The following is an 18,216-nucleotide window of genomic DNA, read 5'->3' on the forward strand; positions in this document are numbered from 1 at the left end:
AGATGTCTTCATAGCAGACTCTCTTATATTTGTACAGATGAATTAACAACAGTCTTTACAGCTCTTTTAGAAGATACAGAACAGGGCACTTTCCAACTCATCCTGTGATGACATTATTACCCTTATGTCAAAGCAAATCTATGAAAACCTACAGCTAACCATCATACTCAGTGTTTGAAAGGCTGAATGATTGTACCCTAAGAATGTACCCTATAATACTGCATTCTGTACAGTATTATAATGGATGTTGTAGCCAGTGTATTCAGACAAGAAAAAGAAGCAAAAGTTACACAGATGGAAGAGGTAGAACTGTCTTTATTCACAGCGAGCATGATTCTGTGTGCAGACAGTCCTATGGAATCCACAGAAGAGGTCCTGGGACTTACGAACTTGGTTCAACAGGGTCTCAGTATTCAAGGTCAATATACAAAATTCAGTTGTATTTCTATGTTTTAGTAATAAACAATCCAAAAGTGAATTTTTTTAAATCCATAATATCAAAAAGACTAAAATACTTAATGAATAAATGTAACAGAAGTGTAAGAGTTGTACACTGAAAACCGTATGACATTGCTGGAGAAATAAAAGATCTAAATAAAAGAAGAGCCAGTCCATAATCATGGAATACATTTCAACTTCAGCACTGTTGGCATTTTTAGTGAGTAATTCTTCGTCATGGAAGCTGCCCTGGCACTGTAGGATATTTAGCAGCATCCCTACCCCTCTATTTAAAGGTCCTCTCCCTTCCAGTTGTGACAACCAAAAATATCCTCAGACATTGCCAAATATTTTCTGGGGGTGCAAAACCATCCTGGTTGTGAGAACCGATGGGTTGGAAACCTCAGAATTGCTGAGATGTCTATTCTCCCCAAATTAATCTATACAGGGAGGGGCAGAGGTAGGTTTACAGTTGTTCATATGAAAAATAATGCAATAATTAATACGAGTTTAAACTGTTTTGTGTACTCACAACTGTAAACCTACTTTTGCCCCACCCTTTCCATTCCACACAGTCTCTATCTAAATCTCAAGCAGGCATTTTTGTAGGCCCTGATCCTTGTTGGAAGCGTGAAAAACCTAAATAATATTGTAAGTGAATGGCATCAAGGAACTCAGTACTTTGTGATTTCAAAACTTCTGTAAAGCTACAGCAGTCAAGACAACATACTGGCATAAGTATGGACGTACAGGTGAAGGGAACAGAAGTGAGAATCCAAATGTAAACCCCATCCCGTGGTCAGTAATTTTTGACAACGGTGCCAACACAATTTAAATGTTAAAGGATAATCTTTTCAAAAATAATGCTAGGGTTCTTGGATATTTACGTGTAAAAGATGGATTTAGACCCTTCATACCATATACTAAAATCGACTTAACGTACTGTAAAATTCTGTCATTTGCTCAAGTTTATATGTTCTCATCAATGGTAATATCTGAAAAAGTCAAACATTGGCAGAAGCTGATTATTGGTTGTATAATCAGAGCAAAGAGAAATGATCTTAATAAATGATTGAATCAAGATAGGATACTCCACTTTTCTTCTCTGAACTTGACTATCTTTAGTGTCCCATGATATTTACGTTTGTTGGCTAGTAAACCCCCTCTTTGGGGTTCTGTAGATACAGAAATAATCTTTCCATTTTTTTCTTTTATTATTGTTCATCTAGAATATTAGCAGCTCATGATCAGCTGGGCTCAGCACTTACTGCATGAACCTTAGTCCAGTCATGCTTTCATTGCCCACATCCATCAGAGAGGCACCTTGGCCTAGCAGCACTTTTCCAGGTGCGTTCCTGATGCATGATTTCTTTCCTCCGGGCCTCTCTAATTTGTGAAGGAAACTTTTTGAGATGAGAGCCTTAGTTTTTGTCAGAACAGTACTTTATAGTTGTATGAGTACTGACCCATGTACAAAAACAAAAGGAAAAGGACTGTTGACTTTTAGGAGGTTTGTATTAAGGACTGACTGAGACAGAGAATTTTTCTCAGCTCACAGTTTAACTGAGAATTTTCATAAGCCAACATTTCTGTCTCCTCACATTCTAGTTAGACTTTTTTATTGCCCCAGCCTTTTGTACTTAAATTTTTTTATTAAAATGTATTATCGGACCTGTAAGATTAAAGGCCTTAATCATTCTCTTTTTTAAAAGATTTTATTTATTTATATTTAGACAGAAGGGAAGGGAAGGAGAAAGAGAGAAATATCAATGTGTGGTTGCCTCTCATGTGCACCCTGCTGGGGACCTGGCCCCCAACCCAGGCATGTGCCCTGACTAGAAATCAAACCAGCGACCCTTTGGTTCACAGCCCATGCTCGATCCACTGAGCTACACCAGCCAAGGCCTTTAACCATTCTCCTTATAACTTACACACATGTTTTTTCTTTAGGTGTGAGTTTGCCATTTCTCAATGTCATTATATAGTACATTCTAGTTGGGCATATTTTCAATTTTATCATCTCAGTTTCACTACAAACCCTTGAATCAGATGATATTTTTCTCCATTTTATAGATGAAGTAGCTTTTCTAGGGTCACAGAATAGGAGAATTGTCACTGATCTCTGTATGCTATACAATCCATATATCATTTAGGCTAAACTATTTTGAAGATTTTGCTGCCCAAGCAGAGAGTGGTAAGTTCTTTATCAATATTGTGGCACTACTGCAAAAAAGCAGTCTAAGGTGTTAAGTTCTCTGTCCTGAGGACTGGAAGAAATAAGATAATGCCCCCAACTGTTTTCCCGAGTCTATAAATCCTCAGCATCACCAGAGAACTTCTGTTTTTCTTACAGGTGATCATCGTCTGGCCCTTCTTCTATCCCAGCTGGTGGGCAGCCAGTCTGTCCGGGAGCTGCTTACCATGCAGCTGGTGGACTGGCATCAGCTCCAGGCCGACTGCTTCATCCAGGATGAGAGATTGCGCATCTTTGCCCTGTTGGCTGGAAAACCGGTATTTTCTTCTTATAAACTCACATAAATTTTCTCATAAATTCAAGATTGCTTGAGGTTAAGGTAAAGAGCTATCTTTGTAAATTGTACATTTATATGTATAACTAAGCAGCTATTTTTGTTGGAAATATTTAATGGAAACTTAGAAAGTTACAACATGTACACTGTAAAAAACCAACTATATAGAAATTAAAATGTTAAAATTTACTATATCATATCAGTGATAAACAATAAAGAATTTGTCTTTATAGCAACATACATGTGTGCATATTTACACGTGTATATATTCGGATAAAATCAATTACATGTATCAGTTCAACACCTTTTGTTTTACTTTATATGGATTTTTTTTATGTTGGGCAACCTCATTCTTTTTAATGGCCATTTCTACTTTATTTTATGGATGATATACCCTAATTATTTTAAGCCAGTTCTCTATTACTGCCTGCCTGTCTGATTGCCATCTTAAAGTCAATTTCCAAATATGAAAAGGCTGGTCAGAATTTATTCACGTCTTTTAAGTTTTATAAGTTGGCAGCTGTGTGCAATGTGAAGACCTTAGCAATTTACAGTGGTTCTCATTTCTTCTTAGAGCAGTGATTGTCTATATCCACCCCATCACCTGCCACCTAGAGACCGTGTATGTTACTTCTGGGTTACTGCTATACCTAGGTCATTTAAAGTGTTACTTGAATAAGTGAATAACTTGCAGACCCGGAAAAGAAACAAGGTAAAGTATAATTTGTAGCTGTGATGGTGATTTGTCTCCTGCAGGTGTGGCAGCTCTCAGAGCAGAAGCAAGTTAATGTGTGTTCCCAGTTGGATTGGAAACGCTCTCTGGCCATCCACCTTTGGTATTTGCTTCCACCAACAGCCTCCATTTCCAGGGCACTCGGCATGTACGAAGAAGCATTTCAGGTATGTGTGTCTAGGAGAACCAGGCAACCATCCTGGTAGTTCTGTTTCTGACAGAGAACAAGCCATCACGTCACATTTCATAATACTTTTTTCCCAACTGCTTTTTTTGAAAGTATCATAAAATTGAAACAAATGCAAGAAATCTAATGGGAACCTTTTTCCTTTTCTCCTATCTCTGGACAGGGCTATCCTTAAATTTCTCCAAGTATCTGCTTCTGTTTTATTTAATATGATGTGCTTCCACAACTTTTTTTCTCCACCAAATCAACAGAGTTTTCTTTCCAATGCTGTCTTATTTGGGGGGGGAATTCCCTGAGATACTGCCTGGCCTCAGGTGTGCTATAGTCTCAAGTTAGTCCCAGCTTTACTTCTAAGTGTGACATTTCATAATCCTTGTTAGTGTTGAGGTTAAATGTTACTGCTGCTTTTAATACCATCATTTCTTCTGTTCTTACTCTCCATTTTTATTATCTTTGATAGTATTTGTTAGTAAAAAGAGAGAACATTAAAGAAACTGAGTGTAATAAGAATTGTGGCAAGAAAAGTGGTACAACTAGTGAGAGTTACCTAAAGTCTTTGCCAGTCTCTTCAAGACAAGTGGAATGTGTCACTGATCTAAATAAATTTAAAACCTGTCACATTCTATTAGAAGGTGTCACATCCTTCTTATTACGCGTCTTGAGTAATGGAGACACGATAGCATCTGTGGAACACACAAGCAGCTGCATTGTTTATCAAACTCTTACTTTCAGAGTACCTCTGAGGGTGACCGATACGCCTGCCCTCCACTTCCTTCATACCTGGAGGGCTCTGGCTGTGTGGTCGAGGAGGAACCAGACTCACGGAGACCGCTTCAAGACGTGTGCTTTCACCTTCTAAAACTCTACAGCGACAGGTAAATCAGAGCTGTACAGTATAGACACTTGAGGGCTCCATGAGCTCTTGGGAGTCCTTTCCCTTTCATGCCTGGCTAAATTGCTACTAGTCTGTAAATTACCAAAATAGAACTGATAGTGGTTAAGAATAAAGAGCACTAGAACTAGACCTAGAAATCTAAACTTTAAAAAATTTTTTATTTATTTATCTTTAGAAGGTCAGGGAAGGAGAGAAATATCAATGTATGGTTGCTTCTGGTGCATCCCCTATGGGAACTGGCCCCTGCTGGGAACTGTCCTGCAACCCAGGCATGTGCCCTGACGGGGAATCGAACCATGATCTTTTAGTTCGCAGGCCTGTGCTCAATCCACTGAGCTACACCAGCCAGGGCCATCTAAAATTTACTTTAATCAACTTTAATGAAATACAGTGTGCATGTACCAAAGTATGTAGTTTGAAGATTTTTAAGATGATTGTCATCACAATCAAAACAACATTGACATTACCCCTAAAGAGGTCCCTCATGCCCTTTGCAATCAGTCACCACCCAACTACTGACCAACTTATCATTACTATAGGTTAGTTACGCTGTTCTTGAATTTTATATAATTGGGATCATCTGTATTTATCTGTTGTGCCTGACTTTCACTCAGCAAAATGGTTTTTGAGATTCATTTATGTTCATACAAGTATAAAAAGTTTTTTATTGCATAATTTGTTTATTTGTTGATAGGCAGCGTTTTTTGGGGGGGCTATTACAAATGAAGTTACTATAAACATTTGTGTCCAAAAGTGCTTTATATCATTTTACATTCCCACCAAGATCTCTAATTGCTCCATATTCCTTTAGATTTTGGTAATGTCATTTTTATAAATTTATCATGTTAATAGGCATATAGTGATATCTCTATACAGTGGTTCGTGTGTGTGTTTTAATAAGAAATGAGTGGTTTATTTGTTATACAATAATATTTTAACACATGCTATTATTACATCTAATTAATTAAAATTATGTCAGAACTGTCTTTTTATATTTTATGCTGTATTAGAAACACTGAGAGGTTTTTCACCAGTCAAAATTAATAGTTCACATCTCATTTCCATTCTTCAAATACTTTCTTTTAAATATAGGGTTTTTGCCCTGGCTGGTGTAGCTTAGTGGATTGAGTGCCGGCCTACAGCACTCAGTGTTCAGATCTTTGCCCATTTTTTATATTATATGGTTGTCTTATTGTGTTACAATAGTACTTTACATATTCTGGATATAGGTTCTTCATTATAAATGTGTTTTTGCGATTATTTTCTTTTAATATAAGTGCTCGATTTTTTTATTTTTTACAAAGAAAAGGAGCAGAATTTTTTATAAAGTCTGATTTATTATTAAAGGTCTAAAACTGTAAAGTCAATTTTTAAAAAATATAGAGAGAGGGCTGTTGAGGTTCTCTGTTTATTCTTGAGTCAGTTTTGATTATTTGTTTCTTCTAAGGAATTTGTCTAATTCTCCAGTTATCAAATTTATTGGCATAAAATTATTCATAACATTTCTTTATTATTCTTAGGATCTGTAGCTGCTTCTTCCTTTCCTGATATTAGTAATTTATGTATTTCTCTTTTTCTCTTGATTAGTCTATTTATAGGCTTTGGTTTCATTGTTTAGCTCTGCTAGTCATCTAGTTTGAAGTGGATCATAAACCTAAATGTCAAACTTAGAATAACCTTTTGGGAGAAAACAAAGTAGAAAGTCTTTGCAAATGTTGGTTAGGCAAAAATTTCTCAGACACCAAGCACATCCATAAAAAAAATTTGGTAAATTGGACTTCAGCAAAATTAAAAACTGTTGCTCATTGAAAACTTAAGAGAGTGAAAGGACAGATTGGGAGAACATATTTGCAGTCATATATCTGGTAAAGAACTTGTATCCAAAATGTAATAAAGCACTCTCAGAACTCAGTAATAAGAAAGCAAACAATGCATCTTTAAAAAAATAAGCAGAATATTTAAACAGATTCTTTACCAAAGACCTGGATGTCAAGCCATGGAAAGATGTTCAGCATCAATAGAGGACAGGGACATGCACATTAAAGCCATCGTAGGGTACCACTATCCACCTTACAATGGCGGAAAAATCAAAGAAACCTTCTGTACCAGTTGTCATCATGGATATGGAGCAGTTGGAATCCTCACACACTGTTAGTGAAAAATGTAAAATAATACTGGCACTTTGGGAAGCAGGTAGCTTAAAACGTTAAACATACACCTACATACATATGGTCCAGTTATTCACCTCCTGGGTATTTATACAAGAGGAATGAAAGCAGATGCCAGATGTTGGTAACAGCGTTATTTGTATTGGTCCAAAACTGGAAACAACCCAAATTTCCATCCACAGGTGAATGAATAAACAAATTGTGGTATATCCAGCCAATGGAATACTGCTCAGCAATAAAAAGGGGTGAACTGTTGATCATACAACAGCATAGTTAATCACAAAATAATTATATTTAGTTTTAAAAGAGGAGAGACCCAAAAAAGAATATGTAAAAAAAAAAAAAAAGATACCTGCTGTTGATTCCAGTTTCCATAAAATTCTAGAAATTGTAAACTAATCAATAATGACAGAAAGGAGATCAGTGGCTGCCTCAGAAGAGTCGTTACAGGGAGGTGCAGAAGAGAGGGGTTACAGAGGGGCAAAAGAAAAGTTATGGAGGTGATGTGTGTGTGTGTGTTGTCTTGACCTTGGCAGTAGTTCACAGGTACATAGGTATGTTAAAACTTAGGGAAATCGTTCTAAATATGTGTAGTGTATTGTATGTCCGTTTTTTTAACGTCGAAAAAAAAGAAGATAAAAGGGATGTCTCAAAGTGCCAGAAATAAAATAACCAAAGCCAAAAGGAGAGAGTAAGCCTTATTCTCATGAAAGGTAGAATTGCAATTTAATTTTTTTTAATTTAAAATTTAGTTACTTATGCACACTAGCCTTGTTTGTGTGCTGTAAGAGCCACGTGGCTATTGATTATCATAGAACATTTCCATCATTGCACAAAGTTCAGTTGATAGCACTGGTCAAGAAAACTCTACTAATTCAAGGAAGTATAAGGAAGTTATAAAATGTCTGGGATCTTAGATGAAAGCCTCAAATTACTGGTTGGTAATCTAAGCTCCAGATCTTTAAAACTTAAACGTGTGGAATCTTAGTTTATACAATTCTCAATGATCTGAAAATTCCAAGCTAGGAACTCAACATATGAACCAGTCCTCCAGCAACAGAAAAGAAAGTTTCTGTGTAGGGACACTTTCAAAACCCAGGGCACCTAGATTTCTGTATAAACAATTATACCCACTGTTGCCCTGGACATGTAACTCAGTTGGTTAGAGCATCGTCCCAATATACCAAGGTTGCAGGTTCAATCCTTGGTAGGGTGCATACAAGAAGCAGTCAGCAAATGCATAAATAAGTGGAACAACAAATCAATGTATCTCTCTCTCTCTACCCCTCCCCCCACTTCTCTCTAAAATCAATAGAGGGAAAATATAATACCCACTGTAGAGAAAAATCAAAGGTAAAAATTACAAACTATAGGCCCTGGCTGGTGTAGCTCAGTGGATTGAGCGCGGGCCTGCAAACCAAACAATCACGGTTCGATTCCCAGTCAGGGCACGTGCCTGGGTTGCAGGCCAGTTCCCAGCAGGGGATGCAGTTCCCAGCAGGCCAGTTTCCAGCAGATGGTTGTTTCCCAGCAGGAGAAACAACCATACATTGATATTTCTCTCCCTCTCTCCTTCCCTTCCCCTCTAAAGATAAATAAATAAAAATCTTTTAAAAAAATAAATAAAAATTTACAAACTATAGACTATAGCTTACTAGTCATGAAGACTAGTTAGCTGTTCAGACAGAATTAGCACTCTAAGCTTCATATAGAACAATCTGAAAAATACTAAGGTACGGGTATGTATTTTTTTTAAATGGTTAAGAAAAATAGTCAACTCTGTAATGAAGGAATGGAAGAGTGAAAGCTATGGAGACTCCCTGGGTGAAGATGGTAAAATATACAGACCAAACAAATACCAGCAGACATGTTAGATCACAGCCACAGAAGAGAAGGTTTCTTGTTTTTTTCGTACGATCTGTCATCTGGCTGAACCTAGAAGTAGATCGATAACAACAGTCTCAGAGGAAGACTTTGAGGCATAAATGCCTCTGCTCGCAGGTGGCTACCTTTACTGTCTTTTAGTCAAAGCTAACTGGCGTTCAGTGCAGGTGGTCTGCTGGCTGGATATGGTAACTCTCAGCCATTCTCCTTTTCAGACATTATGATCTTAACCAGCTGCTGGAGCCTCGAAGCATAACAGCAGATCCTTTGGACTACCGTCTAAGCTGGCACCTGTGGGAGATGCTGAGAGCTCTTAACTACACTCATCTCTCAGAGCAGTGTGAGGGTGTGCTGCAGGCCAGTTACGCTGGCCAACTGGAAAGTGAGGGGCTCTGGGAGTGGGCCATCTTTGTCCTCCTGCACATAGAAAACTCAAGGTGAGTGAGAAGCCATCAAACCTACTGGATTTATTTTATACTGCAAGGTAGAACCAAAGGAATCAGTCTGTTAGGGTTAAATTCAGCAAGTGTTTAGAATGTACATATTTGGGGTCCAACCTTGTGATAGACCTTAAGACAGTTCAACCCACAGCCCAGAGTGTCTGTATTCATGTCAACAAGCTAAAAATGAAACTGCCTTTAATTGAGTACAGATTTTACTGTTTATCATAAGACCTCTTGGTAGTCTGAGAAGAATGAAGAGATCTCTGGGAACTGCAGAGAATCTCTAGAAAGATTCAGAAAACCTGTAGAAATTGGAATATGAAATGATTAAGTGGAAAGAAAAGGATATGCCCAGATGGGGAAACCCCATTAACTTGGGCACAGATTCACTTGAGTGGCATGTTTAGAATTACAGCAGTACCCTCTTTATCTCCAATTTTACTTTCCATGGTTTCAGTTAACTTGCAGTCAGCCACAATACAAAAATGTTAAATGGAAAATTCCAGAAATAATTCATAAGTTTGAAATTGTGCGTCATTCTGATTGGCGTGATGAAGACTTGCACTGGCTGGCTGTGTATGCTGCCCACCACCTGTTAGTCACTTAGTAGCTGTCTCAGTTATCGGACCGACTGTCCGCAGCATCACGGTGCTCATGTTCCAGTAACCTTTATCATATTTAATAATGGTCCCGAAGCACGAGAGTGGTGATGAGTGTCAGTTGATATGCCAAAGAGAAGCCATAAAGTGCTTCGTTCAAGTGAAAAGGTGAGAACAGTACAGTAAGATATTTTGAGAAAGGGTGAGACCACATCACATAATTTAATATAGTATATTGTTATAATTCTTCACTTTTGTAATTAGTTATTTATGTTAATCTTATACTGTGCTTAATTTATAAATTAAACTTTACCGTAGGTATGTATGTACAGGAAAAAAACTGTAATATATAGGGTTCAGCACTATACACCATTGCTGCCATCCACTGGGGGCCTTGGAACACACGCCCCTCAGATAAGGGGGGACTACTGTATGCAGAAATAGTGTTACCTGAGATGCCTCAGTGTGTCCATGAGGTGATGCAATGGGCTGACAGAAGGGAGGGCTGGCTCCTAACTCCTTTAGTGCTCATAATGAACCTGGGAGATAGACACTTAATTTTCTGATGAGTAACCCAAGACGCAGTGAGACTAAAGAACTTTTTGCGCAAAGTCACATATCCAGTAAATGGCAGAGGGAGGCTTCCAACTCAAAACACCCAGAGTCTATGCTCTTAATCACTGTGCTGTTATCTGTAATGTTGTATGGCATGGAAAGAAGTTTGTTTTGTTGTCAGACTTACCTAAATTCTGGATCCAGCATGTACTCACATTGACCTGGGGTAAAGTGTACATTTGACTTCGGGAAAAGATACTCTCCAAGCCTCGGTTTTGTAATCTGTAAAATCATAGTATTAATCCCTATTGAGGGTGACCAAGGAAATTACAGAAGCAGAAGTATAGTGCATCTAGTGCAGCCTTCCCTTTGAGGAACTTTGCTTTTCTTTTACCAGAAGCAAAGTGACCCCAGACTTTCCCTATGAGTTAATTTAAACATATAGGGAATTTCACATTGTAAAAGGCAGGTTGTTGATTAAGTGACTAATGATTCAGAGTGGGCTGTGGGGAAACAGAGCTTGTTTCCCAGGGGTGGCTGGACGGGGGGGCAGTTGTGAAATTGGGAGCTCTCGAAAAGCCTAGGAGTTCATAAAAGAATCTAAGAAGAGAATAATTTAGGGCTGAAATTTAAATGGCTAGTTTTTTGCCCAAGCAGAAAAGGACTTCCCTTAAGGGACCTTAAGAGGAGAAAAGAGTGAATTTAGCCTAAATCTAGAAGTTGGAGGAAAAAATGAATTAGGAAGGCTGATGGCTTTGAAGGAAAAAATAAGGACCTGGAAGAGATCTGTAGCTACTTTGCTCACTTGTACTGGGACCATGTGGGAGACAGAGAAGGGAGAAGGTTAGAAATGAACTGCAGGGGACTGACTGCTTTGAGTGTAGAATTCCCTATCCCAGTCCTGGATCTCCTATTCCTAGAAAGGAAATAAAGGAGAGAGCTTAGCTAGGGAAAGCCTTTTCTGGGCTGTAGCAACCTTCCCTAGAGCATTAGTTCTCAGACCTATTTCTTCCTATATATAGCATGCGTGAGAAGGCTGTTCGAGAGCTGCTTACCCGGCATTGCCAACTATTGGAGACCCCTGAATCTTGGGCTAAGGAGACTTTCTTGACCCAGAAGCTTTGTGTGCCTGCCGAGTGGATTCATGAAGCCAAAGCAGTGCGAGCACACATGGAATCCAACAGGCACTTGGAGGCCCTCTATTTATTTAAAGCTGGTCACTGGAACCACTGCCACAAACTCGTCATCCGGCACTTAGCGTCTGGTGAGTGCTTCTTTCTAAGCTCTGTGTGTCCTGGAATCACCCAGATTCTTCCAACCTCGGAAATCCATGACAAGTCAGGCCAGAGGTGATGCTCAGTATGGGACGTGGCAGATAGGAATCAGATCACACTTTGTGAAAGCTCTCTGTGCAGGTGAGGCTTGGCCAGAATGAGGGGCTAGAGAGGCAGGAGTAGACGGCAAGATTGTTAGGTTATCATTTGCCAGGAATATTCCTGATGTGTGCTAATTATGTTAAGCTTTGTTTACTTAGGGAATTTTATTCAGCAACATCAAAAATATGTATTTGGAGAACTAAAGCCAGCTATTCTTCATATTATTTTTAGTGAATTTTAAAATATCTACTTGAAATTTTCAAGTCTGACCCTGAATTATTTCCCCTTCTGTCATGTCTTGGATTTCTGCCACATCCTTCCTCTTCTGGGAACCATATACTTGTGCAAGCATAGTGCTCAATATTTTGTTCTTCAGATGCCATCATTAATGAGAACTATGACTACCTGAAGGGGTTCTTGGAAGACCTGGCACCTCCAGAGCGCAGCAGCCTAATTCAGGACTGGGAAACATCTGGCCTTGTTTACCTGGACTACATTCAGGTTCTTGAAATGATCCACCATATACAACAGGTATTTGAGTTCCTTAAATCACTGGCTGGTTTTCCTTTTCCCTGCCCCTTACAGAGACCTCAAAAGGCCTGAGCAACAACTTGGAAAACTCATTGGCACTAGAGATGCGGAGACAGCACTGTCAGTGCAGGAGGGACATTTCAGTGTGGCCATTTTTACTTAACAGCCATGTCAAAATTTTAAAATGCTCACGAAAGACGTTCTCACAGTTTGTCCATAGGCAGTTTCCTATTCTTGTCCAGCCCTAGTTTCAGTGAGAAACTATTGAGACACAATAAGGTCAGAGATTTGGTGAGGATAATTATTTCACACATCATTTAGTGTGTTTTAAAATTTCAGTGTTACTGCATTTTTAGTCTTCATTAAAATGTCTTGGGGGTAGATCCCCATTGTTTACAGCACAAAAACCAAACCCATAAAGGTGTTCCAGCCCCTGTAAAGACTTACACCTTTTTTTTCACTCCTACCTTAACTCCTGCCACTCTTCCCACATTCCAGCCTTACCAGCCTGGCCCACTCACACTGAACTACTTGTGTTCCCACCACACCTTATTTTATTCCACCCTTCAACTCCACACTAACACTTACCCTTTATGACCACAGACCCTTTGAATTCTAAGGACCTCTGCTATATAAAACCTCTCCAGTTTTATCTTCTGCTCCCCTCTTTACCTTGAATTTCACCCTATAAACTTCCTTCATATTCCTACCTTGGGAGGAGGGGTTTAGCTATACTTTTTGCCTAGCAAGCTTGACCTTCCTCTTGTGGTTCAGGTCTCCACTTAGATACAACCTCCCTCAAGGAAGCCTTCCTGACCCCCAGCGGTCACCCAGCTTCTGCCTGTCACATCAGCCTGTATGAATATTTGTGTGGCTTGTTTCTTCAAGGGTTATCACTGCCTGATATTACTTCTTTATTTTCAAGTTTTATGAGAGCAAAGACCTTGTCTTGTCTTGTTTACCATTTTTGAAAGTCGAGTTAAAGATTGGATTCCAGTGGATGAAAAGGAAAGTACATGTATAGACATTAAATGGTAGATTCTGCAAAGCCCCCCAAAAGTGGGTTCAATGAGAGATTCTTCTTGGAAGGGTTAAGTTAGTCATTTGGAGGAGGAGGAAGAGATGGGAGACGTAGTAGGTAGATGGTTTAATGTCAGAGTTGGAGAGCAGGGGGCCAACCAAAAGTCATATTTATGGAACAAGTAAGGATAAGATGCTGCTGGGAAATATTCAGAGTGTAAAATAATGAATGAAAATACACATTTTCTAGACTGTTTGGGCTACAGTAAGACAGGAAAAGGGATACAGAGGGTATGACACTGAGGATTGGGATCAAGCTCTTAAGATATTTCGAGTGAGAAACACCGGTAACCTGAGCTGGGGCGGTGGCCCTGGCAAAGGGAATGGAAGAGTGGAGTGTTAGGCTAGAGATAAAGACTGAGGAATCGTCAGCACATTGATTGTGATTGGAGCCATAGGAGTGGATCACAACACATAGAACAAGGCTAGACAGGGAGAAAAGGGCTGCAAACTTGGAGTGAGGAGACCTAAATTAAAGGTTAGTTTGGACTTTACTTCTTACCAACAACTGTGCTCTTGAAAAAAATCACACCATTCCTCTGAACCCAGATTTATCTAGATTTTTAAAAAATCTTCACACAAGGGTATGCTTACTGATTTTAGAGAGAAAGGAAGGGAGGGATAGAGAGGGGGAGAGAAATATCCATCAGTTGCCTCTTATATGTACCACAACTGAGAACTGAACCCACAACCTAGGTATGTGCTCCAACCTACTCTGCCACACCAGTCAGGGCTGTCTAGAATTTTGGTGTTATGTTAGAGCTTACTAGTAATACGGTGATCTCAAGACTTGCCTAACCCAAGGCTCTGTACACTATATTACTTTCCTGTTGTGTATTACTGCTAACACCATGCCCTGTTCACAGCAGGTGGGCAGGATGGGGATGACATGGCACTGCCAGCCAGCCTCTTGGGTTTCCCTTCCCTCATCTCACTGTTGTTTCAGAGTTCTGCATAGTCAGCCTGTGGATAAGACTGTGGTGAGGGAGCTCCTCTTGGCCTGATTGGTTCCGCTGCTTTTTTGTAGGTGGAGTGCTCAGGTTATGAGCTGGAACAGTTACAAACCAAAGTGACCTCACTGTGCAACCGGGTAGAGCAGATCCAGTGTTATAATGCCAAGGATCGCCTGGCCCAGTCAGGTAAGCCTCTAGCCTCTCCCCGCATTCTGCCTGCTTGCTTCTTGTCTTTATGATTATTAAACACACACACCCTGTACCCCCCACCCCCACACACACACACATACCCTGGTGCCCGCTCTTCCCCACCTTCCATCCTTGGTGTTCATTCCACTTTTTCTCTGCAGACATGGCCAAACGTGTAGCCAACCTGTTGCGGGTGGTACTGAGCCTTCAGCACCCTGATGCAACCTCTGACTCAACACCAGATCCTCAGCAAGTCCCTTTGCGTCTGTTGGCTCCCCACATTGGCCGGCTCCCCATGCCTGAGGACTATGCCTTGGAGGAACTGCGCAGCCTCACACAGTCCTACCTTCGAGAACTGACTCTTCAAGAACTAACTGTTGGGAGCCAGTGAGTCCCAGGCTCCTCCCACCACACTCACATGGTCATTCACACTCACCACACAGAGGTCTCCTGCATTGAGTTGATCAGCACTGTTAGCCATTGTCTGGGTTGACTGTGGAATCCACCCTCCCATCCTGCCGCCCCAAGGAGTGTCCTGCAGTTATTCAGGGCTTCCTTAATACGGAACATCACATAAGGGCTTTTGGAACCCCAAAAAGAAGCCAAGTCTCTTTTTACCATCTTCAAGATCTTTTTTAAAATGGTCAACCAAGCGCCTTTGCTAGAATCCCCTTGAACCAGGGAATCCTTTTCTACCCTCAGCCATTCTGGATCTTGTGACCCTCCACACCAGTCTACTGTCCTAACCCTGCCCCAGCCCTTTGATACTAGGACTCTTTAGGAGTGAGACAGATGATGGACAGAGGTATTGATCTAAGGCTGTACTTGCATAACAAATGAACTGTCTACAGAAGGAAGGAGACTCTGTCTCTTAAGTAGGTTGATGAGTTAACCCTGAGTTAAAGAGTCAGAAGAGGGTTGGATTGAGTTAGGAAGCAGAGCAGGGTCTTTCTGGCTGTTTAGGGGGAGTGAATGCCTGCCACAGAGCGGTGGGTGCTCAAGGCTTGTTTGTTCCTGCCTTGATCGTGCTGTGAACACAGAACTCTCCCCACCACCATGTGCAGGAGCCCTTGGTCACAGATCCATGTCTCTGGGAAGCTCCTGGAACTCAGTTTGGTCCCTGGTTTTCAGTCATCTGCTAGGTAGGCCCCCTGTCTGGATTTGCCTGAGAGTTTGGATAAAAGAGAATGCCGTACACTAACAAATTTTAGCCCAAAGCATTTTCCACCCTCCATTTACAGTCCCGGAAGGTAAAGCCATCGCTGAGCCAGGCTTCGGGGGCAGGCAGGGGCCCTTCCCAGCACTGCTGACAACTGTGGGGAGCCCCAGGTAATGGCTTGAGGCAGGCAACATGGCTACTCCTGGGGCTTTATGCATGAAGATTATGTAAAGGTTTTTATTAAAATATATATATATGAATAAATGATCTAGATTATTTTCCTCTTTTTCTGAAGCTACTTTCTTAAAAAAATAAATAAAATGAAATGTTTATAGCATTCATGGTATTGGCTTTTTCCCTTTGTGTTTTTGAGACTTCTGGCCCCAAGGAGCTTTATGGGAGCCTTGTTTCATTTGCCATCCAAAGGGAGACTGGCCATCAGATGGAGAGAGAACACTTTGGTACTGAACTGGGATACAGAGTAGACCAAAGACTAGATTTATTAGGGCAAGTTTAGGGGTATGGGGGTGAGATTATTTATTAATCCTGACTGTTGTATATTTATATGCTTGGATTCCCAGTGGGGGATAGAGGTGGGGTCTCAAGTTGCCCAGTGGCATATACCAAACTTTCAAAGCCTCCTTGCTCTTCTGGGAGTGGAGGGCGGTGGTGTTTTCAAACCTTGGGTCACACTCCACCTTTCTTATTCTTAGTTTCCCCTGTGTAAGAGGGAATAATCTCTGATGTTGCTTCTTCACAGGGCTGTTTTGAGAGAGATCAGATGAAACTTATCAATACTATTTAAGTATTTTAGTTTGGTTTGGTTTGGTTTGGTTTAGTTGCAAAATGGTAGAGCAGAAAGAACCATTACAAACATTTACACACCTAGTAACAGACTAGCAAAATATATGAGTCAAAGAAGGACAGAACTATTTCTTTAGTTCTATAGAACTAAATAATAGTTGAAGACTATAATATCCCACTCAGTAATGGATAGAACAATCAAACAGAAGATAAACAAGGAAGACTTCCAGCCAAGATGGAGGCATAGGTGGAAACACTGTGCCTCCTAGCACAACCAAGTTTAAAGACAACAAAGTTTTAGTAACAAAAACGCAACCAAAACACAGAAAATTGAACTGTATGGAAGTCCGAAAACAACAAACCATTCATCCAGACCGGTAAGAGGGGCAGAGTCAGGCTGGCGGAACAGGATCAGGAAGGAAAAAGTGGCCAGACCTACCCAGGAGCTGCCATGGTGAACACCTAAGGCTCCACCCCTCATATATAACAGGCACAAACAGACCAAAACATTATGGCTCAACAGCTCAAAGCCCCAGAGCCAGTAATTCTAAGCAACCAAGAGATAGCCAACCTATCAGATGCACGGTTCAAAACACTGGTGATCAGGATGCTCACAGAACTGGCTGATTTTAGTCACAAATTAGAGGAACAAATGAAGGCTAAACTAATTGAAATGAATGGAAATGCACAGGAAACCAACAGTAATGGAAAGAGAAACTGGGACTCAAATCAAGGGAGTGGACCAGAAGGAAGAAAAAAGTGACCAAACAGAAAAGAATGAAGAAATAATAATTCAAAAAAATGAGGAGAGGCTTAGGAACCTCCAGGACATCTTTAAACACTCCAACATCCAAATTATAGGGGTACCAGAAGGGGAACAGGAAGAGCAACACATGGAAAATGTATTTGAACAAATAATAAAGGAGAACTTTCCCAATCTGGCAAAGGCAATAGACTTCCAGAAAATCCAGGATTTTAGCCAAGATTAAAATGAAGGAGAGAATCCCAGAAGCAGCAAGAGATAAGGGGACAGTCACCTACAAAGGAGTTCCCATCAGACTATCAGATTTCTCAAAAGAGACCTTACAGGCAAGAAGGGGCTGGAAAGAAGTATTCCAAGTCATGAAATTCAAAGACCTACATCCAAGATTGCTCTATCCGGCAAAGCTTTCATTTAGAATGGGAAGGGCAGATAAAGTGTTTCTCAGATAAGATCAAATTCAAGGAGTTCATCATCACCAAGCCCTTATTATATGAAATGTTAGAGACTTATCTAAGAAAAAGAAGATAAAAAAGATGAACAGTAAAAGGACAGCAAACTCACAGTTATTAACAACCACACCTAAAACAAAAGCAAATTAAGAGGACAGCTAGATCAGGAGCAGAACCATAGAAATGAAGATCACATGGAGGGTTAGCAAGAGGGGAGTGGGAGGAGGAGAAGGGGAGAAGGTACAGAGAATAAGTAGCATAGACAGTAGATAGGGGGGAGGGCAAGAATAGTATGGGAAATATAGAATCTCAAGAATTTGTGACACATGGACATAAACTAAAGGGGGGAATGGTGGGGGAGGGGGTGTGAAGGGTGGAGGGGAATGAAGGGAGGGAAATGGGACAACTGTAATGGCATAATCAATAAAATATACTTTTAAAAAAAGAAGATAAACAAGGAAATAGAGAACAATAACCTATTA

The 18,216-nt window shown here is 40.3% G+C and overlaps 1 protein-coding gene across 5 annotated transcripts in view; it reads left to right on the top strand.

Moving 5' to 3' along the window:
• Nucleotides 1-16,048, top strand: part of NUP98 (nucleoporin 98 and 96 precursor) — a 110,179-nt gene extending 94,131 nt beyond the window's left edge. For all 5 annotated transcript variants that reach the window (XM_037135757.2, XM_037135761.2, XM_037135762.2 and 2 more), the window contains 8 exons: nucleotides 2,792-2,949; nucleotides 3,723-3,866; nucleotides 4,619-4,761; nucleotides 9,049-9,270; nucleotides 11,453-11,694; nucleotides 12,183-12,337; nucleotides 14,445-14,556; nucleotides 14,721-16,048. In XM_037135757.2, coding sequence (XP_036991652.2) covers nucleotides 2,792-2,949; nucleotides 3,723-3,866; nucleotides 4,619-4,761; nucleotides 9,049-9,270; nucleotides 11,453-11,694; nucleotides 12,183-12,337; nucleotides 14,445-14,556; nucleotides 14,721-14,950 — 1,406 coding nt within the window. In that variant the 3' untranslated portion in view covers nucleotides 14,951-16,048. The remainder of the gene's footprint in view (nucleotides 1-2,791; nucleotides 2,950-3,722; nucleotides 3,867-4,618; nucleotides 4,762-9,048; nucleotides 9,271-11,452; nucleotides 11,695-12,182; nucleotides 12,338-14,444; nucleotides 14,557-14,720) is intronic.
• The last annotated feature ends 2,168 nt before the right edge of the window (nucleotides 16,049-18,216 follow it).

The sequence above is a fragment of the Artibeus jamaicensis genome, unplaced genomic scaffold (genome assembly GCF_021234435.1).
Source record: "Artibeus jamaicensis isolate MK-2021 breed Jamaican fruit bat unplaced genomic scaffold, CSHL_Jam_final contig_64, whole genome shotgun sequence".
Taxonomy (NCBI): Eukaryota; Metazoa; Chordata; class Mammalia; order Chiroptera; family Phyllostomidae; genus Artibeus; species Artibeus jamaicensis.